This window comes from Hippopotamus amphibius, chromosome 2 (assembly GCF_030028045.1).
Source record: "Hippopotamus amphibius kiboko isolate mHipAmp2 chromosome 2, mHipAmp2.hap2, whole genome shotgun sequence".
Taxonomy (NCBI): Eukaryota; Metazoa; Chordata; class Mammalia; order Artiodactyla; family Hippopotamidae; genus Hippopotamus; species Hippopotamus amphibius.
This window is the reverse complement of record NC_080187.1, coordinates 187,813,851-187,841,155: the sequence shown is the minus strand read 5'-3', so window position 1 is coordinate 187,841,155 and position 27,305 is coordinate 187,813,851. Positions and strand designations below refer to the sequence as shown.

Genomic DNA, 27,305 nt, shown 5'->3' with positions numbered 1-27,305 from the left:
GTTTGCTCTAGTGGGGGATGGTTAGGGGCGCCCTGGGGTAGTGAGGTCGAGTTGAACTCATAGAACAAGAGGCAACATTTGAAGATGGTGCTGGAGATGGCTTGTGAACAGAAGTGCTACAGAGAAGCATCCTCTCTAAACCAGACCCGTCACAGCTGAGCCCGTTTCTACCTCCTCCTCAGGCACCCACGTAAACCAAAGCCCAGGCAAGCCCTATGACCCCTTGGCTCTTAAGGAAGAGCTGGTGTCTGCCTCCCAACTGGAGGAAGAGGAACAAAATGAAGAAGAGAGGGAAGAGGAACTGGATCCATATCTAGCCCCAGACCTGGAGGAGGAGGATCAGGAAGAGGAGGAGGAGGAAGAGAATGATCTCGGGGATCCAGCTGTCCTCAGTGCGGTCCATAACATCCAGGTACCATAGCAGGAGGGCCTGCGGGAGGGTTTTCCTGAACTGTCTGCATCTCATAGGCTGTTGCTACACATCTCTCTCCTCTTCTTCACCCCATTCTAGGTGGGTTAACACTTTCTATTTGAGGCTTGAACCCCAGTAAAGACTCTCTCCTTCCTTGCCTCCTTCCTTCTGTCTCCTACTTAGTTTCTGATGCTGCCCTCACTTTGAGTCCAGGTTTTAGCAGGGCTGTGCATCACCCAGAGATTCTGGCCCTGTTCCTGGTGGTGAAAGTGAGTCAGCTTCACCCTGGGCCCCTGTGTCTTTCCAGTCCATCCCTGGTATTTATTCCCTTGGATTCCCACAGCAGGAGGAGAGAAACAGAGGAGTCCTATATAGAAATGAAGTCACTCAGACCCTGCTTCACCTTCACCCCTAAGATGCCAGTCTGGCTTCCCTTCCGTGGAAGGAGAGGGATCCTGACTGTGTTGACTGTCAGATCTAGGGAGGGCCAGGCTGCCACTGTCCTGGGTGTGGGAAGTGGTTGGTCCTGCTGCTGCCCTGCCCCTCTTTAACACAGGTGAGTGTAGATGATGCCACAGAGGCTCGTTCCAGCCTGGGGTGTCCTCCCTCCCTTTCCAGAAAGGTCTTCTCCGCTCCCCTGGAATCAAGGTCCCTGATGTGCTGGGGATGTCACCTGCCTCCTTGCACTTTCTGTGGCAGGTGAGTCACTCCAGTCTCCATTCTGTGGGATAGAGACTGGGTGTGGAGAAGCAGGATACCGCCTGTCCCTTATTTCCCTTACTTTCAGTGTGCCCTTGACCTTGCTCTGGAGATGTAGCACCCAGAGTGAGGGGTGGGTAGGAAGGGGGAGAGGCCCATTATGCAGGGTAGCTTGGTAAACAACAGAGGTGGTACTGGGACACCTGGCCTTCCTATGAAAAGGACAAACTATTCCATCTTACAGAATATAAGCAGCAATGAACCTAGTGCTAGAAAGAGCAGCTGGTTTGGGGTAGAGCGATTGCCAGAACTCCATCAGGCAGGAGAGAAGGGAATTGCAGACTAAGGAGGCCTTCAGAGGTGTCAGACAAGAGCTAAGCATGGCCCCAGTGGCTGAAGACAAGATCTGAGCAAAGACTCAGAGAGAGGAAAGGCAGGGGAGTTGACTTGTACGCACTGGGGAGAGCACGGGCCGCCACGTCGTAGGGACCGTGGAGTTGCTCCCTAGGAGGTGACAAACCTGTGGGAAACAAGAAGGGGATCCACAGTCTGGTGCCCTCACAACTGGCTCGAGGGGCCCCAAGATTGGCAAAATGTTGAGTGAGGTTCCTGAAGGAAAAGGCAGGTGAGACCATAGGGGCAGAAGCAGCCAGCAGCAAAAGCAGGACTGTGTTGGTGGAGATGCCCTTCTCCCAGACCCTGAATTTGCACTCCCAGACCCTGGACTACCTGGCACCACTTCCTTTCCGGCCTGCCTTTCCCAGCGCCAGCTCCCAGGCCCGGCATTTTGGACCTCGACTACCCTCGCCAGACCCATCGCTCCTCTGCAGCCCGTTGACCTCGTGGCCCCTTAGGCTCAGGTACTGGTTCAGGGTGCCCGGCATGCCAGGGTCCAGGACAGGCTGAGCTCTTCTCCAGAAGTCTCAGGAGGTAGTGGCTGAGGAGGCGTGGCTGTCACGCTACCAGCTGCCACAGGAAAGTACTTAGAGAAACTCACTAAGAGAAGGGTGAGGTAGAGTCCAATCCCTTCCCCTCACAGCTGAGGAAATGGAGGCCCAGGACTGTCTGAGGTCAGCTGGCATGACAGAACTGAGACTAGGACTCAGGAGTCCTGACGGCCAGCCCACATGGTTTCTATCGTGTCAGGATTTCCTGCAGCCAAGTTGCGGGGGAAACCATATGCTGGAGAGGAGGTGAGCCCTGCTGAGCCAGGATAGTGCTGCTTCATGTGGCTGACGCTGGGCAGGGCCGGGTCAGAGCAGGTAGAGTCCCTTAGGTGTCCGGCTAAGGTTCCCAGAGGCTAAGTGAATGGGGTGCGGGTGGGGGCTGAGAGCCGACTCCCACCCGGCCCAAGTTTCTTTCTAAGTCTCCCCAGTCATCTGACCCAGCTCCACCCTGAGCACCAGCGGATCTTGAAGCAACAGCAGCAGCATGGTCGACCACCAAGGTAAAGCCTAGAGGAGGAGCAGGCTTGAGGGGAGCCCCCTGCATGCTGGGTTTTCCCTTGTGACAGGGCACCTCCCCCAAAGGCCACCTCCCCCTCCACCCCCCGCCCTGTGAAGCCTCTCACACTGTGGCCCACCTGTGCACTCTGCTGTCCTCCCGTGACATCCTGCTCAGCGCTCTCCACTCCTTGGGGAGTTCTCTGGGGCAGGGGTGGGTAGGTCTAAAGGGCCACTCCTCCTGGCTTGAAGTCCCCCAGCCAAGAAGACTTGGTCTCAGCAGCCAGACCCCTATGCTAACCTCATGACCCGAAAAGAGAAGGACTGGGTGGTAAAAGTGCAGATGGTTCAGCTGCAGAGTGAGAACCCTCGCCTGGATGACTATTACTACCAGGTGAGTCCCAGGGGCTCTGCCCAGCCTCTGACCTTGGGGTCATATGGGCCTGACTCCATGGGTCCTTTGAGAGTCTCCATTCAGCCCACAGTGGCCATGTCCCTTCAGGTGGGGGGACAGTTGCTAAAGGATGGGGGTCATATTTCTACACTTGACATCCAAACTTCTTCCCCTTCTCCTACATTTCAGCCACATGGGATTATTTATGATTCTGCAAACACACTCTGAGGTTTCTGTCTCCATCCTTTGCTGAGAATTTCTCCTATTCAGTCAGCAAACGAAGACATTCTCATCTTTGTACATTTTGGTTTCTCTAAGAAATGACTTGTTATAAATGTTCATCTACCTACCTTTTACTTTTAAAGATCTAAAACAGCGAACTTTTTATAAGTAATGGGATTCAATTTCTTGAATTGAACAAATGCTGGCAAACTTTGGACTCCTTTCTGTCTGCTTCCTGTCTGCCCTTTGTCCATGAGTTTCCGGTTGTCTAAGTTGTATTTCACTTTCTCTTCAGCCTCCATGAGCCCCCTACCAAGAGTCCCAGCTTTATCTGCTTCCTACTGACATTAGTTTCTTCCTTTCTTCCCACCACGCTTCAAAACCCTCTGCCTTCTGTCAGCGTCGCTTGAATGTGATCAGCTTACACTCTTGACTTTTAGACATTGCTCCTCAATGAAGGAGCTTTATTCAAGCCCTTGTTTTGACTCACAGTCAGTGGCTTTATTTTAGTTCTGGATTTCACAGTCTTCCTTCAGAAGATATTAGAGCTTCTGCAGAAATCCTCACAAGTGTAGAACTGGCCTAGAGCTCAACTGACAGTAGTGCTTTCTCTGTAGTTCAAGCTGCTGATGGTCTTCGTGCCATTAGATAACTCTGATTTTGGAGAACACAGGTAGGATCACCAAATTGAGATGGGGCAGGGGAGGATAGTGGTGTCCCATGTGTAACTTGGAATAAGGATTGCAAGAAGGTTACAAACTTTGGGACACATTTGTTTCCTGGCTCTCTGCATTTCCATCAGATCTGGTGGTGGTACTAGCTCTTCAAGTCCTTAGGATGGGGATCCCAAAACTGGTGGCGTGAGGCCTAGGGTGCTTAAGATGCTTTATAGTGGCTGCTAGAAGGGCCTAAGATACCAGGAGCATTTCTGGAATGAGTGCTGCAGGCAAGGGTATATTAAGCAGTTGCACTGCAGAGCCCTAACTCTAAGTTAAGCCAATGGGTATATATTTGACTAATCCATGGACTCTCAGGAATATTATCAGAAACTAGAGAAGAAGCAGGCAGATGAAGAGCTGCTTGGGCGAAGGAGCAGGTTTGAGTCCTTCAAGCTTGTCACGCCTTACATTCAGAAGGCGGAGGCTTATGAGTCAGGTATGACTGGGGCTGACCTTCTGGGTTGGGGTGGACATCTGGGTGGACACAGATGGAAAGCAGAGGGGCACATGCCTGTCTGACTCCTTTCACACAGTGGTTCGAATCGAGGGTTCCCTGGGCCAGGTAGCCGTATCAACGTGTTTTAGCCCTCGCCGAGCTATTGATGCTGTGCCCCATGGAACTCAGGAGCAGGTAGGAGCGTGATCTCCCTACAGCCTTTTTCTCTCCCCTGTTTTGGAGAAAGTTCTGCAATACTCTCATGCTTGAGTTCAGATTGTCACCTAAGAGTGAGGAAGAAGAGTGATCAGGCTTTGTGGTCTAGCCTTTCCAGATCATGTTCTAGCCTGCCTAGGCTTGGGCTGCTGCTGCGGAGATGTGGCTGACAGCCAGGGACTCTTTCTCTAGGAGACAGGAGCTGCGAGCAGCCAGAGGCTTCAGGTGTTGTACCGGATTGAGAAGGTGAGACATCAGCCTTAGCGGTGAGTTCCTCACCTCCCTTGAGAATAGGATATGCTCACATTGACCCCTTTTTCCTCTTTTCCCACCCTCACATTCCCAGATGTTTCTTCAGTTACTAGAGATAGAGGAGGGCCAGAAGGATGGGCCTGCACAGCCCTGTGACTCTGAGCAGCAGAGCAACCAGGTTGAGAGGCTCTTCAAGGCCTTAAAGACCCAGGAGCAGAATAATCTGGAGTGAGTGTGGGAGGGTCACACCTCAGCCCAGGAAGGGATGGCTCAGCAAAGACAGTGGCTTAGCTTCTGCCTATCCTTTCTGGCATGTGGCCCTTTGCTCCATGCAGAGCGCTGCAATGCTCTCTTATGTCATCTGTAGGGAGGCAGCAGATGGCTTCCTGCAGGTGCTCTCCGTGAGGAAGGGAAAAGCCCTAGTGGCCCGGCTGCTCCCCTTTCTGCCCCAAGATCAAGCTGTCAGCCTTCTTCTGGCCATCACCCGCCATCTGCCCCTCCTGGTCAAGAGGGATGTGGCTGATCAGGTACTGTGGCATTGAGTGAGGAGAGAGAGGTTTTGAGGAGGGATGGGTTAGGAATGTTTATTCCCCCTCCTTCTCCCCCTCTTCCTCCTCCTTCCAATCCCCACCCCCAGAGAAGCCAGAGAAGGTGCTGGGCAGTGAAGGGTGTGGACCCTGCCGCCCTCAGGTGAGGGGGTTACAGAACAAACTACCACAGGAACAGCTGATTATCTTCAGGCACAACGAAGAAAGGAAAACCTACAGGCACATGGTACACAAGTGTGAGTGTGCTCTGCAGATTTGAGAGGATCAGGACTCCCTGATAAGTGGTGAGCCCCATAGCTACTTTGCTTAGGGAAGATATCCTTGAAAAAGTGGGTACTGAAGGACAAGTGTTAAGGATGGAGACACCTGAGTGGTGATAGGCCTGGTAGGTCTGACCTGATCAGAAGGGGCCAGAGGTAGGTCAGCAAGGAAAGAGACAGGAGGTGAAGTTGTTGAGGAGTCAGAGAAAGGCCCTTACAGATCTTCTTGCAGGCCCTGCAAATGTTATTCAAGCCTCTGGGCAAAAGTATCAGTCACTTGACCTTCCATGAACTCCTCCAAGGACTTCAGGGACTCATGCTGCCACCAGCTGGCTCCTCAGAGCGGCAGGTCACTGTGGTGCTTCAGAATCAGGTAACACGCATGAGAGGATTTTGTCTTTCCACAGGTGGCTCCAGGTGCTATCTGGAATGCACCCAGGGTGGGGTTGATTTTTTAATAAGCTCCCCGATGGTGGTGCTGCTATCACCTCTAGATCAGACGTCACCAAATATTTTATTTTATTTTATTTTATTTATTTATTTATTATTTTTTGGGGGGGTACACCAAGTTCAATCAACTGTTTTTATACACATATCCCCGTATTCCCTCCCTTCCTTGACTCCCCCCGCCCCGATTCCCCCCGACCCTCCCTGCCCCAGTCCTCTAAGGCATCTTCCATCCTCGAGTTGGACTCCCTTTGTTATACAACAACTTCCCCCTGACTGTCTATTTTACAGTTGGTAGTGTATATATGTCTGTGCTACTCTCTCGCTTCGTCTCAGCTTCCCCTTCACCCCCCGCCCCCTCCCAAACCTCGCGTTCTCCAGTCCATTCTCTGTATCTGCGTCCTTGTTCTTGTCACTGAGTTCATCAGTACCATTTTTAGATTCCGTATGTGTGAGTTAGCATACAATATTTGTCTTTCTCTTTCTGACTTACTTCACTCTGTATGACAGACTGTACCAAATATTTTTGATAGTGAATCCTTTTACCACAAAAATGCTGAGCTATACCACCTGCATGTGTTCATAAATCATGCACATGGAACACTATACTTCTATTAGGTACATAATAAACACAAGATGAGACTCTAGATGTGAAAGGTCGCATAGCTTCCAATATCCTAGTGGATTATCTCTTGAATCCCTCGAAGATCTTTGCCTAAAGCAATGCCTCTTAAAATGGGCTCCAAAGCCTCCCTGCATCAGATTCCTGGATCCATTCCTGATCTACAGTTTCTGACTCCTGGGGGTGGAGCCCACAAGCACATGGCCCACAAGCGTGTATTTAATCAGCTCCCCAGAGGAAACTTTTGGAATATTCAGACCGGTGATTTCCTTGGAAAGGGCTCAGAGTTTCTCAGCCAGCCTGTGTAAAACATGATGAGTTTATGGGTGTTGAACTCCATTTGTACCTGTGAACTTGCCCTTTCAGTTGGAAAACATCAGAGCCAGGGAAGCACTGAATGCCTAGGGTAAACTCACCTTACCCTAGATACTATTATCACTTGCAGTTTGGAATATCTTTGCTCTATGCCCTGCTGAGTCATGGGGAGCAGCTGGTATCCCTGGATTCTTCCCTAGAAGAAACCAACAGTGACCATACAGCTTGGTAAGATCATAAAAGCCTTGTAAATACTATTTCAGTCCCCCTGGGATGTATAGGCTGAGCCAGATGAGATGTTTCCTGAGTCGTTTATTCAAGCACCAGGGAGGAAGTTGGACAGAGAAACAGAGTTGTAGCTGTTCTGCCCCACCCCACCTTTTTTTTTCCTCTTTTTTTTTCTGTAGTGCCCTAGAGTGTTGTTCCCATGGGAGGCGGTGTAAGATAGTACCTAAAGGGACAAACTTTAGAGTCTAACAGACCTAGGTGTGAATTATTCTGCTTCTGTCACTTATCAGGAACATAACATCGGGGCACATTATTTTCCTTTCCTTAGCCTGTTTCTTCATCTATAAACTAGGGATCTAAGGATAATGGTACTAACCAGTTAGAGATCTAAAGATTAAGCAAGAGGGAAGATGTGTAAAGCACTAAACATTGCCTGGCACATACCAAACATGCAAATGTTCTCTCTTAGTTGCTGCAGGTAGAGAGGGTGAAAGTGGTGGTAGAAAGATAGTAAGAAACCTGGGCCCTGAATCTATTTCCTGCGTAAATACAAAGACGCTGATGTCTTTTCTTCTCTGCCCTCCAGGACAGACATGGTAGTTCTCACTGCCTGGGAGATAGCTCAAATGCCCACAGCCTCTCTGGCAGAACCCTTGGCTCTCCCCAGCAACCTTCTTCCCCTGTTCTGTCATCACGTGGACAAACAATTGGTACAGCAGCTAGAGGCCAGGATGGAGTAAGTGACTGTGGGAAACAGGGTCATAGCCCCTTGTTCAAGCCCAGACTAGATTCTGTCACTTCTCTACTACGTTGAAACCAAGCGTATGGAGGATGACGTGCTTTGAGAAGTATTTTTAGACATTGGTACTTACTGAGTAACCTGTCTGCTCCACGTTAGGGTCGTGTAGCCTGTTTCTTTAGCCAAAACTTCCATTTATTCCCAGAAACTTTATCATGCTAAGCTATTTGAGGGTAAGACCTAGTTTGAGAAGATGAACTGTTCACTTAAGTATTTGAGGGACAACTCAAATATAAACAAGATGTAAACACAAAAACAACATGTAGGTCCTCTCTCCTCAAGAACTTACCATCTGCTGGAAAGAGACATATTAATCAGATCACTCAATATCTTAAAGAGAAGTTGTTTGGAGTTAACATCTCTTCTCTTTGTAGGTTTGCCTTGATCTACTGATCATGTTGTTCCAGAATACATATATGTGGGAAGAGCTTAATGATCAGACACTAGATATGTATGGGCTTTGCCTAAAGGGATCCAGAGAGTCTGAAGACAGTTGTATGCCTTGATATATTGGTGAACCCTGGCCAAAACCTTTTCTTATGCTTCAGAAAGCTGAACTATGTCCCTAAAAAGGCATGGCAAAATGAGGTATAATTAAAAAGATAATAGAATGAAGTATTGCAGCTTGTTTGTACATTAGGAGGCATAATGAAAGCCATTTCCTTATGTGTGAAGCTTCACAAGTGTCTTTAATGTAAGGGACAAGTCCTTGTTATGTTTAACAATAGACTGACCTTGGAAACTGTTCGGTGTTGCCATTTTGTATAAGTAGCCCTAGCTGAGCTAAGAGGGTTGGCTATAAATATCTCCTTTGAGATATGAGATGTTTGATTTACTTTGGCAAACAAGGTCATGCACTCATCAACAAACACTAGAGTCCCTTTTATGAACCAGGTACCATTTTAAGTGGTTGAGAAACAGTGGTGTCCAAGGAAAAGCCCTTTCTCTTCTGAAGCTTACATTCTGGTTGCACAGGGACTGACAGAACACATCAAATAGTGATAAATACCAGGGTGAAAACAAAATTGGGGTATGAGTGGCTGGAGTGTAATGGAAGGCCTGTCAATAGAGGTTACAATTAAGATGGAATCAATGACGAGTATTCTATGCAGAGGCACTAGTGAGCACAAAACCCCCAAAGTGAGAATGAACTTGGTGTGTTTCAGGAAAAGATAAAAGGAAAGTGTGGCTGAAGTAGACAGATAAAGGGGGAGGGTGATAAGGTAGGAGAGAGGTAGGCTGCGTACACATCTGTAAGCCATGATTTTGTTTTTAAGCTCTTTATTGGAGTATAATTGCTTTACACTGTTGTGCCAGTTTCTGCTGTACAACAAAGTTAAGCAGCTGTATTTATATATCTGTCCCCACATCCCCTCCCTCCCATGACTCCTTCCCACCTTCCGTATCCCAGCCCCCTAAGTCATCACCAGTCATTGAGTTGATCTTCCTGTGTTATGCAGCAGCTTTCCACTAGCTATCTATTTTACATTTGGTAGTGTATATATATCAATACTACTCTCTCACTTCATCCCAGCTTCCCCTTCACCACCCACCCCGTGTCCTGAAGTCTGTTCTCTACATCTGCATCTTTATTCTTGCCCTGCCACTGGGTTCATCAGTACCATTTTTTTAGATTCCATATATATGAGTTAGCATATGGTATTTTTCTCTTTTTGGCTTACTTCGCTCTGTATGACAGACTCTAGGTCCATCCACCTCGCTACAAATAACTCAGTTTCATTCCTTTTAAAGCCATGATTATTTTTTAAAATCTGGATTTAACTGTGCTGGGAAGTTAGAATTTTAAACAGGGAAATGACATGATATGATTTTGCTTTGAGAAGATCACTCTGACTGCTGATTGTTAGGGGAACAGGATAGAAAGCAGAGAAAAAAAAATTCAGAAGTTTTTTTGCAAAATCTGGGGCAAGAATTGAAGAGCTGTGGGGCAGAAACAGACATTTGGAAAAGGTTTTGGAAGTAAGAGTTGACAGACATTGCTGATGGGCTGGATAGGGTGGTGGTGAAGAATCCAGGGTGACTCCCAGTAAATGGTGGGTGCCCTAGACTAATGTAGGGGAAACATGAGAAAACTGCATTTGGGGGGTTATAATCAACATTTAGACACTTTAACATGAGTCCTGTTAGAAATCTAAGATATATCAAATAGGTAAAGACCAGTCTGGAAGTGAAGGAAAAGTTCAGGGATAAAGACACAAAAGTGGGAGTATCAGCACACAGCTGTATTACAAGTTAGGAAAGAGGAAGAGATGCTGTAGGAAGAAAAGCCAATATAGGGGACTGAGGAAGAGTTACCTGTGAAACAATAGGTAGAAAATTAGGGAAGTGGTGTTACCAAAGTTGGAAAGAAAATACTTTAAGAAAGGAGTGTGGAACGAGGAGAAAGAAGTGATGGTTGTGGCAATAAGATCATTGACCTTGAGGGACTGTTTAGGTGGAGATGGTGGCCTGAATAGATGGGTTGAAGGAAGGAGGGAGGGACTGACTACAGGAAGAGTCAATTTGGAATCTTCTGAAAGGGAAGCAGAGCAATTGGACAGTAGCTGGTAGTCTATGTAGGTTAAGGAAGGGTTTTTTTTTTTTTTTTTTTTTTAAAGAGCGACATTAGAGCATGCCTGGCATGACGATGAAAGCACTCCAACAACGTGGGGGTGGGCGGAGAGTGATGCAGCAGAAAAAAGTTCACAAAGTCCTACAAGATGAGGATGGGAATCAAAGCACAAACAGAGGAGCTGACCTTTGATAGCTGGGTGACCCCATCTGATTGTATAAGAGAATGTTAAGAAAGGCACTGTTGCCCTTTAGGAGACCTTTCCAAAATGCCTACTCCCCCGCTCTGCTGCGATTTGGATCATACTTCCTAGAGAAAGAACAGCAATAAACAGGAACTCTACCACTTCCACCCTGTTCCCCTGCCCGTTACAATGGATATTATTTGACGTCAGCATCCAGTCAGTTCCCTCCTGATGGATCAGTCAGATAACAGGGCATTGCACCACTCAGGGCCTGTAAGCAAAAATAACAGCCCAGTAAGAAATGGGAAGAAGAGAGGCAAGGACTGGCCTGCTCCAACCACCTCAGGCCGCTAATGGAGGCCCTCAACAGTGGGCTCGAAACAAAGGCAGGTGTGGCTTTGCTGCAGTGGGTGGTGCCGGGAATGTAACCCGGCAGAGAGGGTCAGCGCGGCTATCCCCAAGGGAGTCACGAGGCTGAGAGCGGGCCGGCTACACCACGCATGCGCAGGACGCAGCCGGGCTCAGGGACCGGAAGGAGCTGCGTGACCGAGCAGGCTGCAGAGAAGGGGGCTGGAAACGCTGAAGCCATGGAGCGGGTTCTACCCGTGCTGTTGGTGCCGGTCCCCGCCGAAGCAACAGGGCGGCTGGGATCCCGGGCGCAGTTGCACAGAGAGCAGGAGGTTCTGGGGAGCCTGACGGCTGCAGGCAGCCTTCACGTTCTTCCCCTGGCGCCGGGCAGCCGGGGCGGGGGCGGCTGCCGCCTTGAAGGCCCTTATCGGCAGTAAGTGCTGTGGGCCGGGCCTGCGGAGGGCGTCGGCTGCCTGAGCTGGGCTGGCCCCTGTGCTCCCCTCCTAGCTCGGAGGTAGCGGGAGAGGAATGGCGGCGGAGGGCAACGCCTCAGAGGCTGGCGCGGTTGCTCCTCGGAACCTTTTCCTCAGTCGGTCGCGTCCCCGCACCCATCCTTTCCCGTGCCGGGTGGGCGGAGACTGTACCCAGATCCTCTCCGGAGGTGGAGGACCTGCAACGAGTCCCAGCTTGGGGGCTTTTTTGTGCATTCAGCACGGGTTGATTAATCGTCGCTGTGCCGTGCCCCACGCCCATTTTCTTCAGTTAAATCTGTTGAAAATGCCAGCTGAGGGGTCTCATCTCTCATTTGAATCATCCTGTTACCTTTTTCTCATCCCCGATACAAATAGCTGTTTCCTTCACATTTGGGCATCCCCGTCCCGAGCCTTTAAGGGACAGAGCCTACTTTTTCTACTCACTTCATATATTCATTCAACGAATACTTATGCGCTTTCTGTTCGTTACCTAGGAGCAGTGCCTAAAAGGTGTACAGTTGTTACGTGTAAAGTTGTGTGGTTGGGAAGACAAAATTAATTTCATTCGTAGTCCTTTCCTCGTATGTAGTAACTCTTAGAGTTTACATCATTAAGTTTGAGAGTGACTTCCGACGCTTTGGTCGCTTTTTAATAACAGAAAGCATTTTAGCAACGTTACAACGTTGAGTAGCCAGAGAAGAGTCTTGGAATCTCTAGGTCCTATTAACAACGCCTGACAGTAGAGATTCTCGTTTGTTAAATCATTGAATGTTTTAACCTGTTTTATGTTTATCTTCTTTATTCCTTATCTCTGGTTGCTAGGAAGAGGAATCTCTCCCCACCATAAGTTAGTTGATTCAGCAGTATTAAGTGCCTATGAACAAGCCATGTAAAGAAAGGAATGAGGCAGAGAGAGAGAACCTAACAGGAGATAAGCAGAACAGACATGAAATAATGGGGGCTTTTGTAAGCTATTGCATGAAATTAGTGGGGGAGGACCAAGAAGGGCTACTTTTTAGATTTTTCTAGTTGAATTAAATTTTAATTCAATTAAAATAATTCATCGGGTAAAAATAAGGACAGGTTTATGGTGTACAGAATTTGCTTCCTGCTGTTCTCAAAGTATATGTGGTCCTTTGTATATTGTTGAAGTCACTGTACATTATATATTCTGTTCACTGAAAATTCTGTCTTTCCATGTGGCAGTATAGCCGCATGTGCTAATGATGTTACTGGTTTCACAGTATTCTGCCTTTTAAATGTATCTTAATTTGTTTAACCTTTTCCATATTTGACATTTAGATTTTCGGATTTCAGTATGAACAGTCAGGAATTGGCTGTTTATGAAACATCATCATCCTAGGTATAAAGACAAGTATAAAATGTCAGTATTTTTTTCTAATAATAACATAGTAGCACGAAGTCCACTATTTTTAGATATAAAACTTACTACTTCTGTAGAGAAAAGCTTTTTTAAAAAGGTGAAACTTCATCATCATGGTAGCCTCATCTCATTCCATTGTGTTGTTTTCAGAATTGGGGCTCTTTTTTTTTTTAATGTAACTTAATTTTATTTAATTTGAAGCTGTAGCATCATTAGTTTCTTTACATCCTTGTTAGCCATGTTGGTATGTTGACTTCACACTGCTTTAAATATTCTATAACTGTGCTGTCCCATATGGTAGCCATTAGTCACATGTGACTTAAAATTAAAAATGTAGTTCCTCAGTTGCACTACCCACATTTCAAGCGCTCAGTAATCACACGTGGCTGTTGGCTACTTTATTGGACCTTGCAGATGTATAGGACACTTCCATCCCATGGAAAGTTCTGTTGGACAGAGCTATTCTATAATATGCCACTTGAGAGTCTTCAAAGTCTATAAAGGCAAATAATCACTTTTTTTTAAGTCATTGAAAGCGATTTATGTTAGAATGTATTTTGTTAATTGTGAAGGCTATCTCTTATGAATAATAGATATATTTAGTTGTTGAAACTTATCCTTGATCACAACAGTTCCTCTAAACATATCTTAGTCTAGATTTAGGATGAAGGAATATAAGCAGCCACCATTTCTTGCTCTTTGCCCCCTTTTCGCCACCCACTTCTGTATTCTTGTGTTGCCCTGAGGGGGGCTGAGGGGAAAGAAGTGATGAAGGGGAAGGAGATGGGGGAAGGGGCTGGAAGTCCTAGAGCAGTTTACATTGCCTTAGGTTGTATATACAATTAATGCTGTTAGGTGAACCAAAGAGTTACTCTCTACTCGTTCTGTCCTTCTACCCTCACCACTGTGGGTAAGTATTATTGTGGATATAGAATATAATAAATAGTCTAAATTTTTTCCTTAGGTTTGTATGGGAGGATTCTCATAACAATGGGACACCAACAGACAAGCCCAGACTGCTTGCTCTTAGTGAAAATAGTGAACTGCTCATCTGTGAATTTAATTTGAGAGATGGAAGGTGTGATGCAACCATTTCATATAGCTGTAGTGAGGAGACATTGCAAAAGCTCGTTGAAGATCAAAATATCAGTAAGTATTTGCAGGTGGTCTTTTAGTATGTTTGAATCTGTGTATTGCTATGTAATTTTATATAATTCAGGAAAAGTTCTTATAGAGGTGAAATCAGGGAGGGATATTTGCCCTGTCCAGTATAGTAGGCACTAGCCACATGAGGATAATAAGCCCTTAATGTAGTTAATATGAATTAATATGTCCTTTAAATGTCAAATATTGATACATTCCAGATTTGAAGACTTGGTACTAAAAAAGTAAAATATCTCATAGTTTTTGTATTAATTCCATGTCCATATTATATTTTGAATACGAGGTAAATAATATATAATAACATTAGTTTCACCTGTTTTCTTTTTCCAGTGCTGCTACTAGAAAATTTTAAATTACATGTGTGGCTCACTTTTGTAACTGACATTGTATTTCTATTGGATAACGTGCTGATCTAGACTGGTTACAGAGCTGTTTGCTGTGTCCCATCCTGAGAGCTGCAGGGAGCAGAAATCAAAGCACTCAGGCTTCTATTTTTTTAAGGCAGTAGCATTCTCACTACCCTGATTGTAAGGTTCCTTTTTTTCCTTTCAAAAAAGTCTGTGATTGTTCTTATGGCGTCTCCTGGGTAAATAGGCTTTTTTGATCATCTTCTGGTGTGTTGTCACACTCTGGCCATAAAGAGAAGGCACGGTGACATTATAGGCCATCTTTATTCATTTCCTTCCCTACCTTCCACTTGCTGAGGTGAGTTTGACCAATAATTGTCTAGAGTTGAATTAAGTTAAATGCTGATTCTTTTTTTTTAACCTGTTTGTGTTATGTTGACAAAATCAAATTTACCAGTTGTAAAATTGTGACCAGTAAGTTTGATGTAATATCCTTTTGTTTTATAGGTATTTCCTTATTATCTTTGAGAATTCTGTCATTTCACAATAACACATCGTTATTGTTCATCAATAAATATATCGTCCTACACATTATATTTCCTGAAAGAGATGCTGAAATTAGGGTACTCAACTGTTTCACATTACCCTTGCCTGCACAGGCAGTGGACAGGATTATTGACACACAGCTCTGCAGAGGAATTCTTTTTGTTTTGAGTAGTTTAGGCTGGATCTGTATCCTTGTTGGTAAAGATGTTGGTGTGTGGGGGAGGAGAATACCTAGGAAAATGAGCTGTTTTATAGGCTTTTAGTTTTGGGGACAAGGCTGTAGCTAGAGTGACTAATTTTTCAGTAATACTGTCAGGGAAAAAGATCTTCATGAACTTAAAATACTCAACTCCATTGCTTTATATTCTATGCAGATATTTTTCAATTTATAAATGTACATTTTTTCATATTCATAATCTTGTCCAACTTATGTTTTTAAATTGTGTGTGTTCTGCATTACCCGTTGACTTAAATATACTTATTAAATATCTACTTTGTGCTTGCTCCAGGGGGGGCTTAGATGACTACTTATAATATGATACACACATTTTCATGCCTGAGTATAACCTATCTCTTATCATCTCTAATGATGATTCCATCATATTAGGGAATCAAATGGTTTGTGTAACCGTTTGAAATTTGTTTTTGGAAACTATCACAGATTTTTTGTCTTTAGCAGATTCATAGGTCACCAGCAAAATTATTTTGAAAATTATTTGAAGATTATTTGAAGAATGACCCCTTATGTGTTTTTGGAACTTTCATTTCTGCATTAAAGGAGTAGTTTTTCTCGTTTACATATATCATAGCCTGTATTAAAATTTCTTTTGTAAAAAGTGTCATGGAATATTGGATTAACTTCATTTTTGTTGCCTGGTTACAGAACTGTGCTGTCTGACATGACAGGCAGTAGGCATACATGGCTGTTGAACACTTGAAATAGGCTAGCGTGACTGAGGAACTGAATTCTTAATTGTATTTAATTACTTTAGATTTAAAGTCTCATACTTGATTCAGTTATTGGAGAACTTTTGAGTATGTTTGAAACAACTTTGGCTGTTCCAGGTTCTTAAGTATAAATTTTTGAAGTCCAAATACAGACTAGATATTTCCAATGAAAATTTAATTGTCCAAATTGAGATGTGCTATAAGTATAAAATAACTAGATTTGAACACATATAAAGAAAGATGTAAACTATCTCAATTTTTTATATTGATTACATGTAGAGATAAATAATTTGGATATAGTGGGTTAAATGAAATATATTCTTAAAATTAGGTTCACTGGTTTCTTTTTACTTTTTTAATAAGGCTACTAGAAGATTTACAGTGACAAATGTGCCTCGCATTTTTCTTTTGGACAGCAGTGTTATAGAACACTAGTGGAAAATATTAGTGATGTCTTAGGGCCTGGCACAGAGTGGAGATTCAGCAAGTATTGTTGAGTAAACTCTGTCAGGTTGTTTATCGGGTCACCAACTTCATAGTCACCTGGTTAATATGATGGGGTCTTTAGTGTCCGTCTTCATTTTGTTATTATTCCTGCAGGGTTGGAGCAATGAAGTCTATAATTCTATCTTGTTCTGTGTTTTAAGTAGTTAGGCATACTTAAGATTGACATTTTCTTTAACTCTCAACTCCAAGACATTTTTGACATTGTGGATGGTAGACATGCAGCCCATGTGGATTTAGCACTTCCTCTAGAAGATATGTGTAATGAGCAGCAAGGAGAGCCAGCCAAGAGTTCTTCCTTTACTTCACTGAAAGTGTCTCAAGACCTAGATGTAGTAGTGATTGTCAGCTCCTCCAACACTGCAGTTGCTCTTAACTTAAATTTGTATTTCAGGTATGTAAATTACTTCCATCTCTAATTTGAGGTAAATAATTAGAGCCATAAGAGGTTTAAAGTGTACTTGTTAGCTTCTTTTTTTTTTTCTTTTAACCAGTTTTCTTCCTCTATTTAGTTGATTACCTTCTAGCTGCTACATAGTGAGCTTGTTACTATGTAAAAATATGTAAAAATGACCACTGGCTACCCTTTTATTTCTGGATACATATCCAAGTTTTGATTTATATTTATTATTATATATGACTTATATCATCATATGTAAAAAGTAACCAAGCACAATTTTAAAAGCCCTTAGCTATTATACATTATCTACTTCTTCTCAACACTAGAGTAGAAGAAAAATGGAATTTACCCTGTGTTAGAGTTGTATCTTATGTGGCTGAGGGTCATGGCTGCCTATGGGATCACTTTTCACTTAAAGAACTTTGACAAGATATGTTAACCATGATTTCTCTATTTTAGGATTTCCTCGGGTGTTTCCCTTGGAGGACCGACACCTGTGACTTTCTAAATATATTAGTGAAAATTGAGTACTTCTTTGTGTAGCTTTTGATGTAGAAATTCTAATTGCTTCTGATTTTATAATGTTTGAAAGGAATGTGTGTGTGTGTGCATACACACACACAGAGCACCCTATTTATTGCAGCTTGCAAGCAGGCTAGTCCACATTTATGACTTTCAGTATGAAGGCCATTTCAAACCGTTAGGATTTTTGGTCCTTAGTATGAATGAAATAAGCATATCCTTAAGGGATTGGGAATGCATGTTGATGGGTTTATTGCTCATTGTTTGGATCACAAAAAAAAGGTTAATTTCATCTTCACATACCAGCCAGAATTTCTTACTGCTGTGACTTTTTTTTCATTTGTTTTTAATCCTTTTAATCCTTTTTTTTTTTTTTAAATCTTTGAGCAGGGATGATTATCACATTTTCAGACTATGTGCTTGTGTATCCATAGGCCATTTTCACTGACTAAAATATATCTTCTGTGTGTTGCGTTACCTCCTAATCAACTTCCTTGGAAAATAATTTGACAGGTGAGGAGGAAGGAAAGTCTGCTCAGCTACTCTGATCCTTGAGCGTAGGGTTCTATTCCTCTGGATGTTTTGGCAACACCCCAAGAGAACACTGAAGAGGGCACCAGGCACATTCCTTTGAACAGACTTCATTGAACTCAGCCACTGTGACATCAGCCAGTGAAGAGCTGCGGTTCTGTTCCCTACAGTCAATTTAGGCATCTGTCCTGTCCAGCTCAATGAGTGGACTGTACTTGATAGTTATTCACATGCTTGCTCTTTAATTAGTACAGCTTCTCGAGGAAGTTGACTGCATGTTTATTTTTGAAGTGTGCTCGGAAATATAAAAGTTTTTTTCCATTCCTGCCTCCTGACCCTGGTTCTTCTTTCCCACCACACAGAATGTCAGCCACCCTTTTTCATTTTATCAAGTCCTAGTCACGCTTTGAGATCCACCTCTTCCATGAAGTCATTCCTTACTAAAATGCCTTCCGCTTGTAAATTTCTACTCATTTTATAATTTTTCTCCCCTGTGAACTTCTGTAGCACTTTTGCTTTGAAATACAGTTTTAGCACTTAATTGTATGGTCTTATATTTTTTGTGTGTGTTTCCTGCAGAGTTTGTAAGCTCCTCATGGTTTGTTCATTCAATTCACTGTCAATGACTTTTTCTTCCAGTTTACCTTAGCTGTCCATTTCTGTAGTCATACCCTGGGCTTTGTCATTAAATGAAACTGCTCCTCCCCCGAATCACTCTTCTACACATCCCACTCTGACCACAACTTCCCGAACTTACAGCTTGCTTACTCAAGTACGCCCACTCCTCTCATCTGACCTCACTGGAATTTCTAATGCACTGACTTCACAAGTGAAGACAGAAGCCTCTCCCTTTACATAAACTCTTGCTCCTGCCCTGTGGTAGCACTTGGTCTGAAAAATCTTTTTTTTTTTAAATTCTGTCTTCTCATTCCCTGCACCCAAGCAACTGAGCACTTGTGAGAAAACCACAAAGGAAAATTGATACCACTGTAAGTTCACACTCACTGCCTTCTGTGTTCTCTCATGTTGTCTGGAAATTTTACAGTGATTTTTCATGAGTCTGTTCTTTACAACAGTGTTTTAAACCTCCATTTTCCTCAAACCTTTATTCATCTCTTTACCCCCAACTGTTCTTGGATGACTTTAGGAGAACCCATCTACCATTGACTTTTTTTTTTAGAACTTTTATTGAAATACAGTTAACAGACAATAAACAGCATATATTTAGAGTGTACAATTTGGTATCCCCATCTCCCAGTTCATCTCCCCGCAACCTTCCCCACTTTCCCCACTTGGTGTCCATGTGTTTGTTCTCTACATCTGTGTGTCTATTTCTGCCTTGCATTTCCTCTTTCATAGTTGTTAGCATTTGCCTTATGTATTGAGATGCTCCTATATTGGGTGCATATATATTTATAATTGTTATCTCCTCTTCTTGGGTGGATCCCTTGATCTTTATGTAATGTCCTTTCTTGTCTCTTGTAACATTTTTTATTTTAAAGTCTATTTTATCTGATGTGACTATTGCTACTCCAGCTTTCTTTTGATTTCCATTTGCATGGAGTATCTTTTTCCATCCCCTCACTTTCCATCTGTATGTGTCCCTAGGTCTGAAGTGGGTCTCTTGGAGACAGCATATATATGGGTCTTGTTTTTGTATCCATTCAGCCAGTTTGTGTCTTTTGGTTGATGCATTTAGTCCATTTACATTCAAGGTCATTATTGATATGTATGTTGCTATTACCATTTTCTTAATTGTTTTGTTTTTGTTTTTGTAGGTCCTTTTCTTTTCTTATGCTTCCCACTTAGAGAAGTTCCTTTAGCATTTGTTAAGCTTTTGCTTATCTGTAAAGCTTTTGTTTTCTCCATCGAATCTGGATGAGATCCTTGCTGGGTAGAGTATTCTTGGTTGTAGGTTCTTCCCTTTCATCACTTGAAATATATCATGCCACTCCCTTCTGGCTTGCAGAGTTTCTGCTAAGAAATCAGCTGTTACCCTTATGGGAGTTCCCTTGTATGTTATGTCATTTTTCCCTTGTTGCTTTTAATAACATTTCTCTGTCTTTAATTTTTGTCAGTTTGACTACTATATGTCTTGGCGTGTTTCTCCTTGGATTTATCCTGCCTGGGACTCTCTGCACTTCCTGGACTTGGGTAGCCATTTCCTTTCCTATGTTAGGGAAGTTTTCAACTATAATCTCTTCCAGTATTTTCTTGGGTCCTTTCTCTCTCTCTTCTCCTTCTGGGACCCCTATAATGCGAATGTTGGCACGTTTGACATTGTCCCAGAGGTCTCTTAGGCTGTCTTCAGTTCTTTTCATTCTTTTTTCCTTATTCTTTTCCACATCAGTGATTTTCACCATTCTGTCTTCCAGGTCACTTATTCGCCCTCCTGCCTCAGTTAATCTCCTATTGGTTCCTTCTAGTGTATTTTTCATTGCAGTGATTGTGTTGCATATCTGTTTGTTTGCTCTTTAATTCTTCTAGGTCTTTGGTAAACTTTTCGATCTTTGCATCCAGTCTTTTTTCAACGTCCTGGATCATCTTCACCATCATTATTCTGAATTCTTTTTCTGGAAGGGTGCCTATCTCCTCTTCATTTAGTTGTTTTTCTGAGTTTTTATCCTGTCCCTTCACCTGGTACAAAGTCCTCTGCTTTTTCATTTTCTCTATCTTTCTGTGGCTGTGGTTTTCAGTTCCACAAGATGAAATACTGTTGATACTGCTTGATGCTGCTGTCTGCTCTCTTGTGGAGGAAGCTATCTAGGAGAACCCATCTAATGGGAGCTCCTTCAGTTTCTCACATGAGATGGCAAACCCACTTTCCTGCACTCGTCTTCTCCATCTTCCATCTGTTATCAATACAGTGGAGGGACTCCCTCCTCCCATGAAGGCCCGTCCCTCTGTGTGTGCTCTGGATCCCATTCCTTCCCTCCTTCTCAGGGACCGTTTTCTGTTTCCTCTCTTTTCGTTTTCTGTTTCCTCTCTTTTCTACATCTCCAGCCTCTTTTAAGTATTTGATCCACATCCAGCGAATCACCGGGTCCTAGCCTTTCTAGCTCCTGCGTGTGTCTTCAGCCTGCCCACGTTTCTTAACTCCTCTGTCATCACTGTGATCCATGCTGCTGTCATTGCTTACCTGAACTAGCTTACCAGCCTCGTAATTGGTCCCCCCATATCTGTTCTCCCCCGCCAGATGCATCGACTGCGGAGTAGCCAGAGTGGTGGTGTTAAAACGCACGTCTTATCAGAGTATAGCAAGGTGTGAATATCTGAGGACAGGCTCTGTGTCTTTTGTTGGTGGGGGATCATGGATCATCTTTTCTGTCACCCTGACTTCTCTAACTTCTTTTCATCATCTCCTTGACAAATGTATGTCAGTCTATTACCTTCAGATTGTTAAAATGGTTAATAGTTTATAATTCAAGCGCTTGGGGGTTTGCATGCATCCCATTCTCACCACAGCTACTCTTCTGTGTCTGATCATATGGCTTCTCTGCTTAAACCTTATTAAACTTCTTTCTCTCTGCCCCCAAGATAAAAGCTAAAAATCCTTAGTTGCCCATAAAGCCTGACCCTGTCTGTCTCCTCCCAAGCTCTCCAACCTCATCTTACACTATGTTGCTCCTCATTCACTATGCTTTAACCATCATAGCCTTCGTTGTGCTTCTGCAGTGTGACAGCCCTCTTTCCACATATGCTCTCAATGTATGCTTATATTTTGCTTTCCTAGCTTTTATGTATTCCCCTGGTCTCAGCCTAAGTCTTACTTTGTGGTGGTGGTGTGGTGAGTGATGAAAAACCTGGGCTTATGGTCACAGTCATCTGGTTCAAATCCAGCTCCACTGTTTCGCTGGCCTTAGTTTCCATAGCTACAAAACTGGCTTATATTTACCTCATCGGGTTGTTGAAAGGCTCAAATACGTTAGTTAAAGCTTTTAGCACAGCATCTACAATGTAGCAGATAATACATGCTTTTATCTCTTCATAAAGCTAAATTCCCTTAAGGGTCAAAATTTTTTTAATTGACATATAATATTAGTTTCATATACACAACATATATATGTGTATATTGTGAAATGGTCACCACAATCAATTTAGTTGATGTCCATCTTCACACATAGTTACAAGTGGGTCAAATTTTTAAGGTCGACTTTATCAATCTGCCTTAAGCAATGGGGGCAGAGTCCATGTTAGAGAAACTTACTGTCTATACTCTTTCTACTTTGTATCACCTCCACTCTATACCCCCTTCCATTTTTTAACAGGAGCAATAATAACACAGATTTGGGTTTGATCATTTTTATTGTGGCTATTGTTTTTAAAACACAGGCAATACCCAGGACACCTACTGTGTGAAAGAACTCTAGAAGACATTCCCATTGAGGGCCCTAAGGGGATAGATGAAGACGATCCTGTTAATTCTGACTACAACATGAAACTGACCAAGTTTTCCTTCCAAGTTGATCGGTACAGAAACTCCTTTTTGGATTTACTTTATTATTTCCATCTTTTGTCATGCTGACACTGTACCTTTTCACTAAGAGTCTTTACAGAGGTAGACACTTTTATTTTCCTAAGTGCATCTTTGCTTGGTTTAGTGCTTTACTTAGTGCCTTTCACTGTCACAGATGTGAGTTCTGCCCTATCTTCCAGGTCTTGGAAAGCCCAGCTGTCCTCATTGAATGAAACAATAAAGAACTCCAATCTGGAAGGTACCTGTTGTGCTCCGTGGTTCCAGGATATTTTGCATTTGGAGTCCCCTGAATCTGGTAACCACAGTACCAGTGTGCCAAACTGGGCCTTCATTCCACAGGATGTAATGTGCAGCCAGTATAATTTTCCACAGAAAGGTCCTGCCAAGACCAGTGATTCAGGAAGATCATGGAAAAGAATGCTCATCAGTGAACAGGAGGAACCCCTTGAACTTACATGTGTGTCTGTGACAGGCTTCACTGTGCTGTTTACTTGGACAGTGGAACAGATGGGCTGTACCATTGTCCTATGGGATTTGGAGACCCAGAGCATGCAGTGTTTTTCCCTGGGCAAAAAATGTATTCCTGTAGACAGTGGTGGAGACCAGCAAGTGTGCCTTGTTTTGACAGGTGAGAATGCCTTGTATCAGGTTGAAATCCACACTGAGAGGTGCTCTCTTAATCTGTTTTACTTCTGCAGCCTGGGTGGTGGTAGCACTTACTTGCTCCTCTAAGCCTAGGCTTTGATGGAGAAAATTTGGTGTTACTCTCAGTAATGTTGTCTCCTGTGTTTGATTTTTAATTAAGATTATTTCTGCTCAGCTAAATGCTAGGATACTGAGTCAGAAAGAGTTTAAGACTAACAAAGATTGCTTTTATCCCAGCGAATCTTTCACAGGACGTCCGTCTGTACAGACAGAGTTGCAAGCTGGTAGCTCAATGGGCCATGAATGAACTCAGATTTATTTTGTTTGGCCTATACTACCTAGGCTTTTAAAAAATATTTTACTTATTATAAGCACGTAAAATTAGAGAATTTCACACGAAATCTAGAATTTCAGTTGTTACTGAAAAATTAAAAGATCTGCCACACTGGCCTTCATCCTTCATAGTAATTTATGGATTGGAGACGAATTTCAGTGCTCTTAGATGGGCCATTTTCTTTCAGATTAGGTTTTATGCACCTCTCTCCCTACTTGCTTGGCCCCTTTAGGCATTTGGGTTTGGTGTGTCAAATATACATTATTCAACATTTATGCCATAACTTCCTACAAAGCTACTGAGTGTTCTGATTGAACTAACCATGTGTTTTTTCTTCAGTATCCCAGTTTTGGTAATTGTGTATTTCTTTGTGTCAAGAGCATGCTACTAATTGTTTTATTTTAGTAAACCAGAAATGACATCTTGGTAAATAGGTAAAGGTTCCAGGTGTTGATTGTGTAAGATATTACAATTTAGAACAGAAGTTCATTGCTACTTCCTAAGATGCATTTTGCTTGTAAGAATTTCTCTTGCAGTTAGTTTTAAAAGATAAAATTCTTCTTTGAAAAATCATGAAATTTATTAACTAAGGTCATTAGTTACTAGTACCCAGTAAATCTACTTGTAATTACAGTGCTGAAGTATTGAGTAATTAGAAATTAATGGTAAAACCTAAGTCCTAATAACTTTTTAATGCTAACTTGTTTTTCTTATAGAAAATGGACTCTCTCTGATTTTGTTTGGTTTAACCCAGGAGGAATTTTTAAATAGACTAATGATCCATGGAAACGCCAGCACTGTGGACTCTCTTTGCCATCTCAATGGCTGGGGGAGGTGCTCCATCCCTGTACATGCGCTGGAGGTAACAGGATTAAATGTCTGTAGAACTTTGCTTGGTTTTTTTCTGTCATCTACTCTTATTTGACTAACAGTTTGGGAGATTCATTCAGTTTAGCAGCAAAGGATCTATAGCCTCTACCCATCCATTTGCTTAGTTTTGGTTGTTTCAGTACCCTAATTCTGCTTAGCAGTTGACCCTTTTTGACTTTAAAAGATATAAGATTATAATAAGCACTATTTAAGAAAGAAAAAGTTACAAGAGATGGAGGCCACAATAAGCTGATGAGAATAAATGAAGTGGAAACAAGCTATGGAAAGCGTGAGCAGGAGTGATCTCTTATACCTACTTTGTCTAATCTACTCCTCTAATCCAGCTGTAGTAGTGACATGCCTGAATTTATATAGCGTTTTATAGTTCACAAACACTGTTTTCTATGCATTCTCTAAATTGTGTTAAAATAACCACATGCGATGGATTGGGTAGTTTTTCCTCATTTCATTTTACAGATGAAAAAACCTAAGGCTCAGAATGGCTGAGTGAGTGGCCCATAACCCTGCTAATAAGACAGGAGCTAGAATCAAAATCAGAGCACTTTCTGCTGTAGCACACAGCCTGGAAAAGCTTGAAAACTGGAAGTTAATAATGTTATGTACCAGACTGTTTTTTTAGTGGCAGCTTTATTGAGATATAATTCACATACCATAAAATTCACCCATCGAATGTACAGTTCAGTAGGTTTTAGTGTATTCAGAGTTATACAACCATCCTCACTGTCTAATTCCAGAACATTTTCATCACCCCAAAGAGACACAGCATACCCAATAGCAGTCACTCCCAATTCCTCACAAACCCTAATTTCCAAACACTAATCTCCTTTCTGTCTCTGGATTTGCCCATTCTGTACATTTCATATAAATTGAATTATAGAATACGTGGCCTTTCATGACTGACTGACTTTCATTTGGCATGTTTTCAAGGTTCATCTGTGTAGCATGTGTCAGTACTCTATTCTTTTTATGGCTGAGTAACATTCTATTATGTGGATATAGTACATATTTTTTATCCATTCATCAGTTGATGGACATTTAGGTGGTTTTTCCTTTTTGGCTAATAGGAATTATCCTGCTGTGAAAAGTGGTGTACTGGTTTTTGTGTCACCTAGTGTTTTCATTTCTCTTGGTATATACCTGGCAGTGGAATTACAAAGTCATTTAACTTTTTGAAGAACCACCAAACTGTTTTCCACAGTGGCTGCACTATTTTACGTTCTCACCAGCAATGTATGGGAGTTCCTGTAGCTCTCCATCCTCACTAAAACTTGTTGTTTTCCAATTTTTTATTATCATAGCCATCCTAGTAGCTGTGAAGTCAAAATGAAGTTGTATATCATTGTGGTTTTGACTTGCATTTTTCTAGTGACTAATGTGTTGAACATGTTTTCAAGTGCTTATTGGCTATGTGTATATCTCTTTGGAGAAATGTCTACTTAAATCCTTTGTTTATTTCGTAATTGAGTTATTTGTTTTTATTGTTGAGTTCTAAGAGTTCTTTATATATTCTAGATCTTTATGAGATATATGATTTGTAAATATTTTCTCCTGTTCTGTAGCTTGTCTTTTCACCTTCTTGAGGGTGTCCTTTGAAACACAAAAATTTTCAATTTTGATGAAGTTAGTTTACCTGTTTTTTTTGTTTTTGGGGGGTTTGGTTTTTTGGGGACTTTTTTTTGGTCACTTGTGCTTTTGTTTTCATATCTAAGAAACGAATGTCTGTTTCTAGGTCATGAAGATTTACTCTTATAAGTGTTTTATAGTTTTAGCTCTTACATTTAGGTCTTTGATGCATTTTGATTAATTTTTGTGTATGGTAAGTGGAAGGGACCCAGCCTCATTCTTTTGAGTGTGGATATTCAGTTGTCCAGCAGTATATAAAGGTAAGTTGAAAAACTTACCTCTATATACTTCAGAATATTTATAATAGAAAATTTGAGAATGGGGAAAAAAAGAAAATTAGTCTCTTATAAATCTGTTATTCAGAAGTAATCATGTTTACTCTTATGTTATTTCCTTTAGTTATTTTTCCTAAAAGTTGATGTTAATAATCATATCCTAGCTCATTAATTTTCTCATCTATAGATAAATATTATTATTTCCATTTTATAGATGGGGGAACACAGAGAGGTTATGAATTCAAATTCAGATATGCTTGGACACTAAGTGGCAGCGCCAGGGTTTAAACCCAGGCAGAGTGACTGCAAAGCCTCTGTCCTTATACATTGTGTGTCCATGTGGTGAGTTTAAGATTATGTGCTGTTACCGCCTTGTCATGGCCTTGGTCTCCCCCTACATACAGACCAGTGAATTTGTTAAGACTCAGGTATAGCCTAGTAAGTACTCAGTTTCGTAAATGTCCCATGTGAGCGAAAATTGAATGTGCATTTTCCAGTTGTCACAATGGTGCTTCAATCAGAAGTAGTAAGAATTTTCATACTTTCCCCAGTTTCTCTTAACCTCTGTGAGTCTTTGGATAATTTCTTTATATCACTCTTTCAGCTCACTCTTTCTCTTTTCAGCTATACCTAATCTGGTATTAAATACATCCACTGAGTATCTAGTTTCAATTTTTATTTTTTTTAATTTCTTAATTTCTTTTTAAATTTTAATTTCTTCTTAAATTTCTTTTTTGTTTTATTTATTTATTGGCTTCGTTGGGTCTTCATTGCTGCACATGGGCTTTTTCTAGTTGCTTAGCACGGGGGCTACTCTTCATTGTGGTGCGCAGGCGCCTCATTGTAGTGGCTTCTCCTGTTTTGGAGCACAGGCTCTAGGCACATGAGCTTCAATAGTTGGGGCACATGGGCTCAATAGTTGTGGCTCACGGGCTCTAGAGCACAGGCTCAATAGTTGTGGCGCTCAGGCTTAGTTGCTCTGTGGCATGTGGAATCTTCCCAGGGTAGGGCTCAAACCCCTGTCCCCTGCATTGGCAGGCTGATTCTTTACCACTGCGCCACCTAGGAAGTCCTAAATTTCTTTTTTAATAGAATTACTATTTGGTCATTGTTTTTAAGTGTGTTA

General features: G+C 42.5%; 1 protein-coding gene across 10 annotated transcripts in view; it reads left to right on the top strand.

The window, feature by feature from the left end:
- Positions 1–943: 943 nt before the first annotated feature.
- Positions 944–27,305, top strand: part of SPG11 (SPG11 vesicle trafficking associated, spatacsin) — a 103,653-nt gene continuing 77,291 nt past the window's right edge. For 5 of the 10 annotated variants that reach the window (XR_009051345.1, XR_009051346.1, XM_057721986.1 and 2 more), the window contains exons 1-16: positions 944–1,111; positions 1,829–2,947; positions 4,204–4,324; positions 4,422–4,519; positions 4,733–4,786; positions 4,887–5,020; positions 5,160–5,319; positions 5,833–5,973; positions 7,115–7,212; positions 7,799–7,948; positions 13,937–14,121; positions 14,991–15,215; positions 16,674–16,875; positions 22,267–22,404; positions 22,591–23,039; positions 24,107–24,252. Coding sequence is in view for 8 of the 10 variants with exons in the window: in XM_057721986.1 (XP_057577969.1) it covers positions 2,858–2,947; positions 4,204–4,324; positions 4,422–4,519; positions 4,733–4,786; positions 4,887–5,020; positions 5,160–5,319; positions 5,833–5,973; positions 7,115–7,212; positions 7,799–7,948; positions 13,937–14,121; positions 14,991–15,215; positions 16,674–16,875; positions 22,267–22,404; positions 22,591–23,039; positions 24,107–24,252 (2,391 nt within the window). In the remaining 2 variants the exon portion in view is untranslated. Of the gene's footprint in view, positions 1,112–1,828; positions 2,948–4,203; positions 4,325–4,421; positions 4,520–4,732; positions 4,787–4,886; positions 5,021–5,159; positions 5,320–5,832; positions 5,974–7,114; positions 7,213–7,798; positions 7,949–11,300; positions 12,973–13,936; positions 14,122–14,990; positions 15,216–16,673; positions 16,876–22,266; positions 22,405–22,590; positions 23,040–24,106; positions 24,253–27,305 lie in introns of those variants that run through there. The other 5 variants (XM_057721985.1, XM_057721991.1, XM_057721987.1 and 2 more) reach the window with 5 other exon arrangements.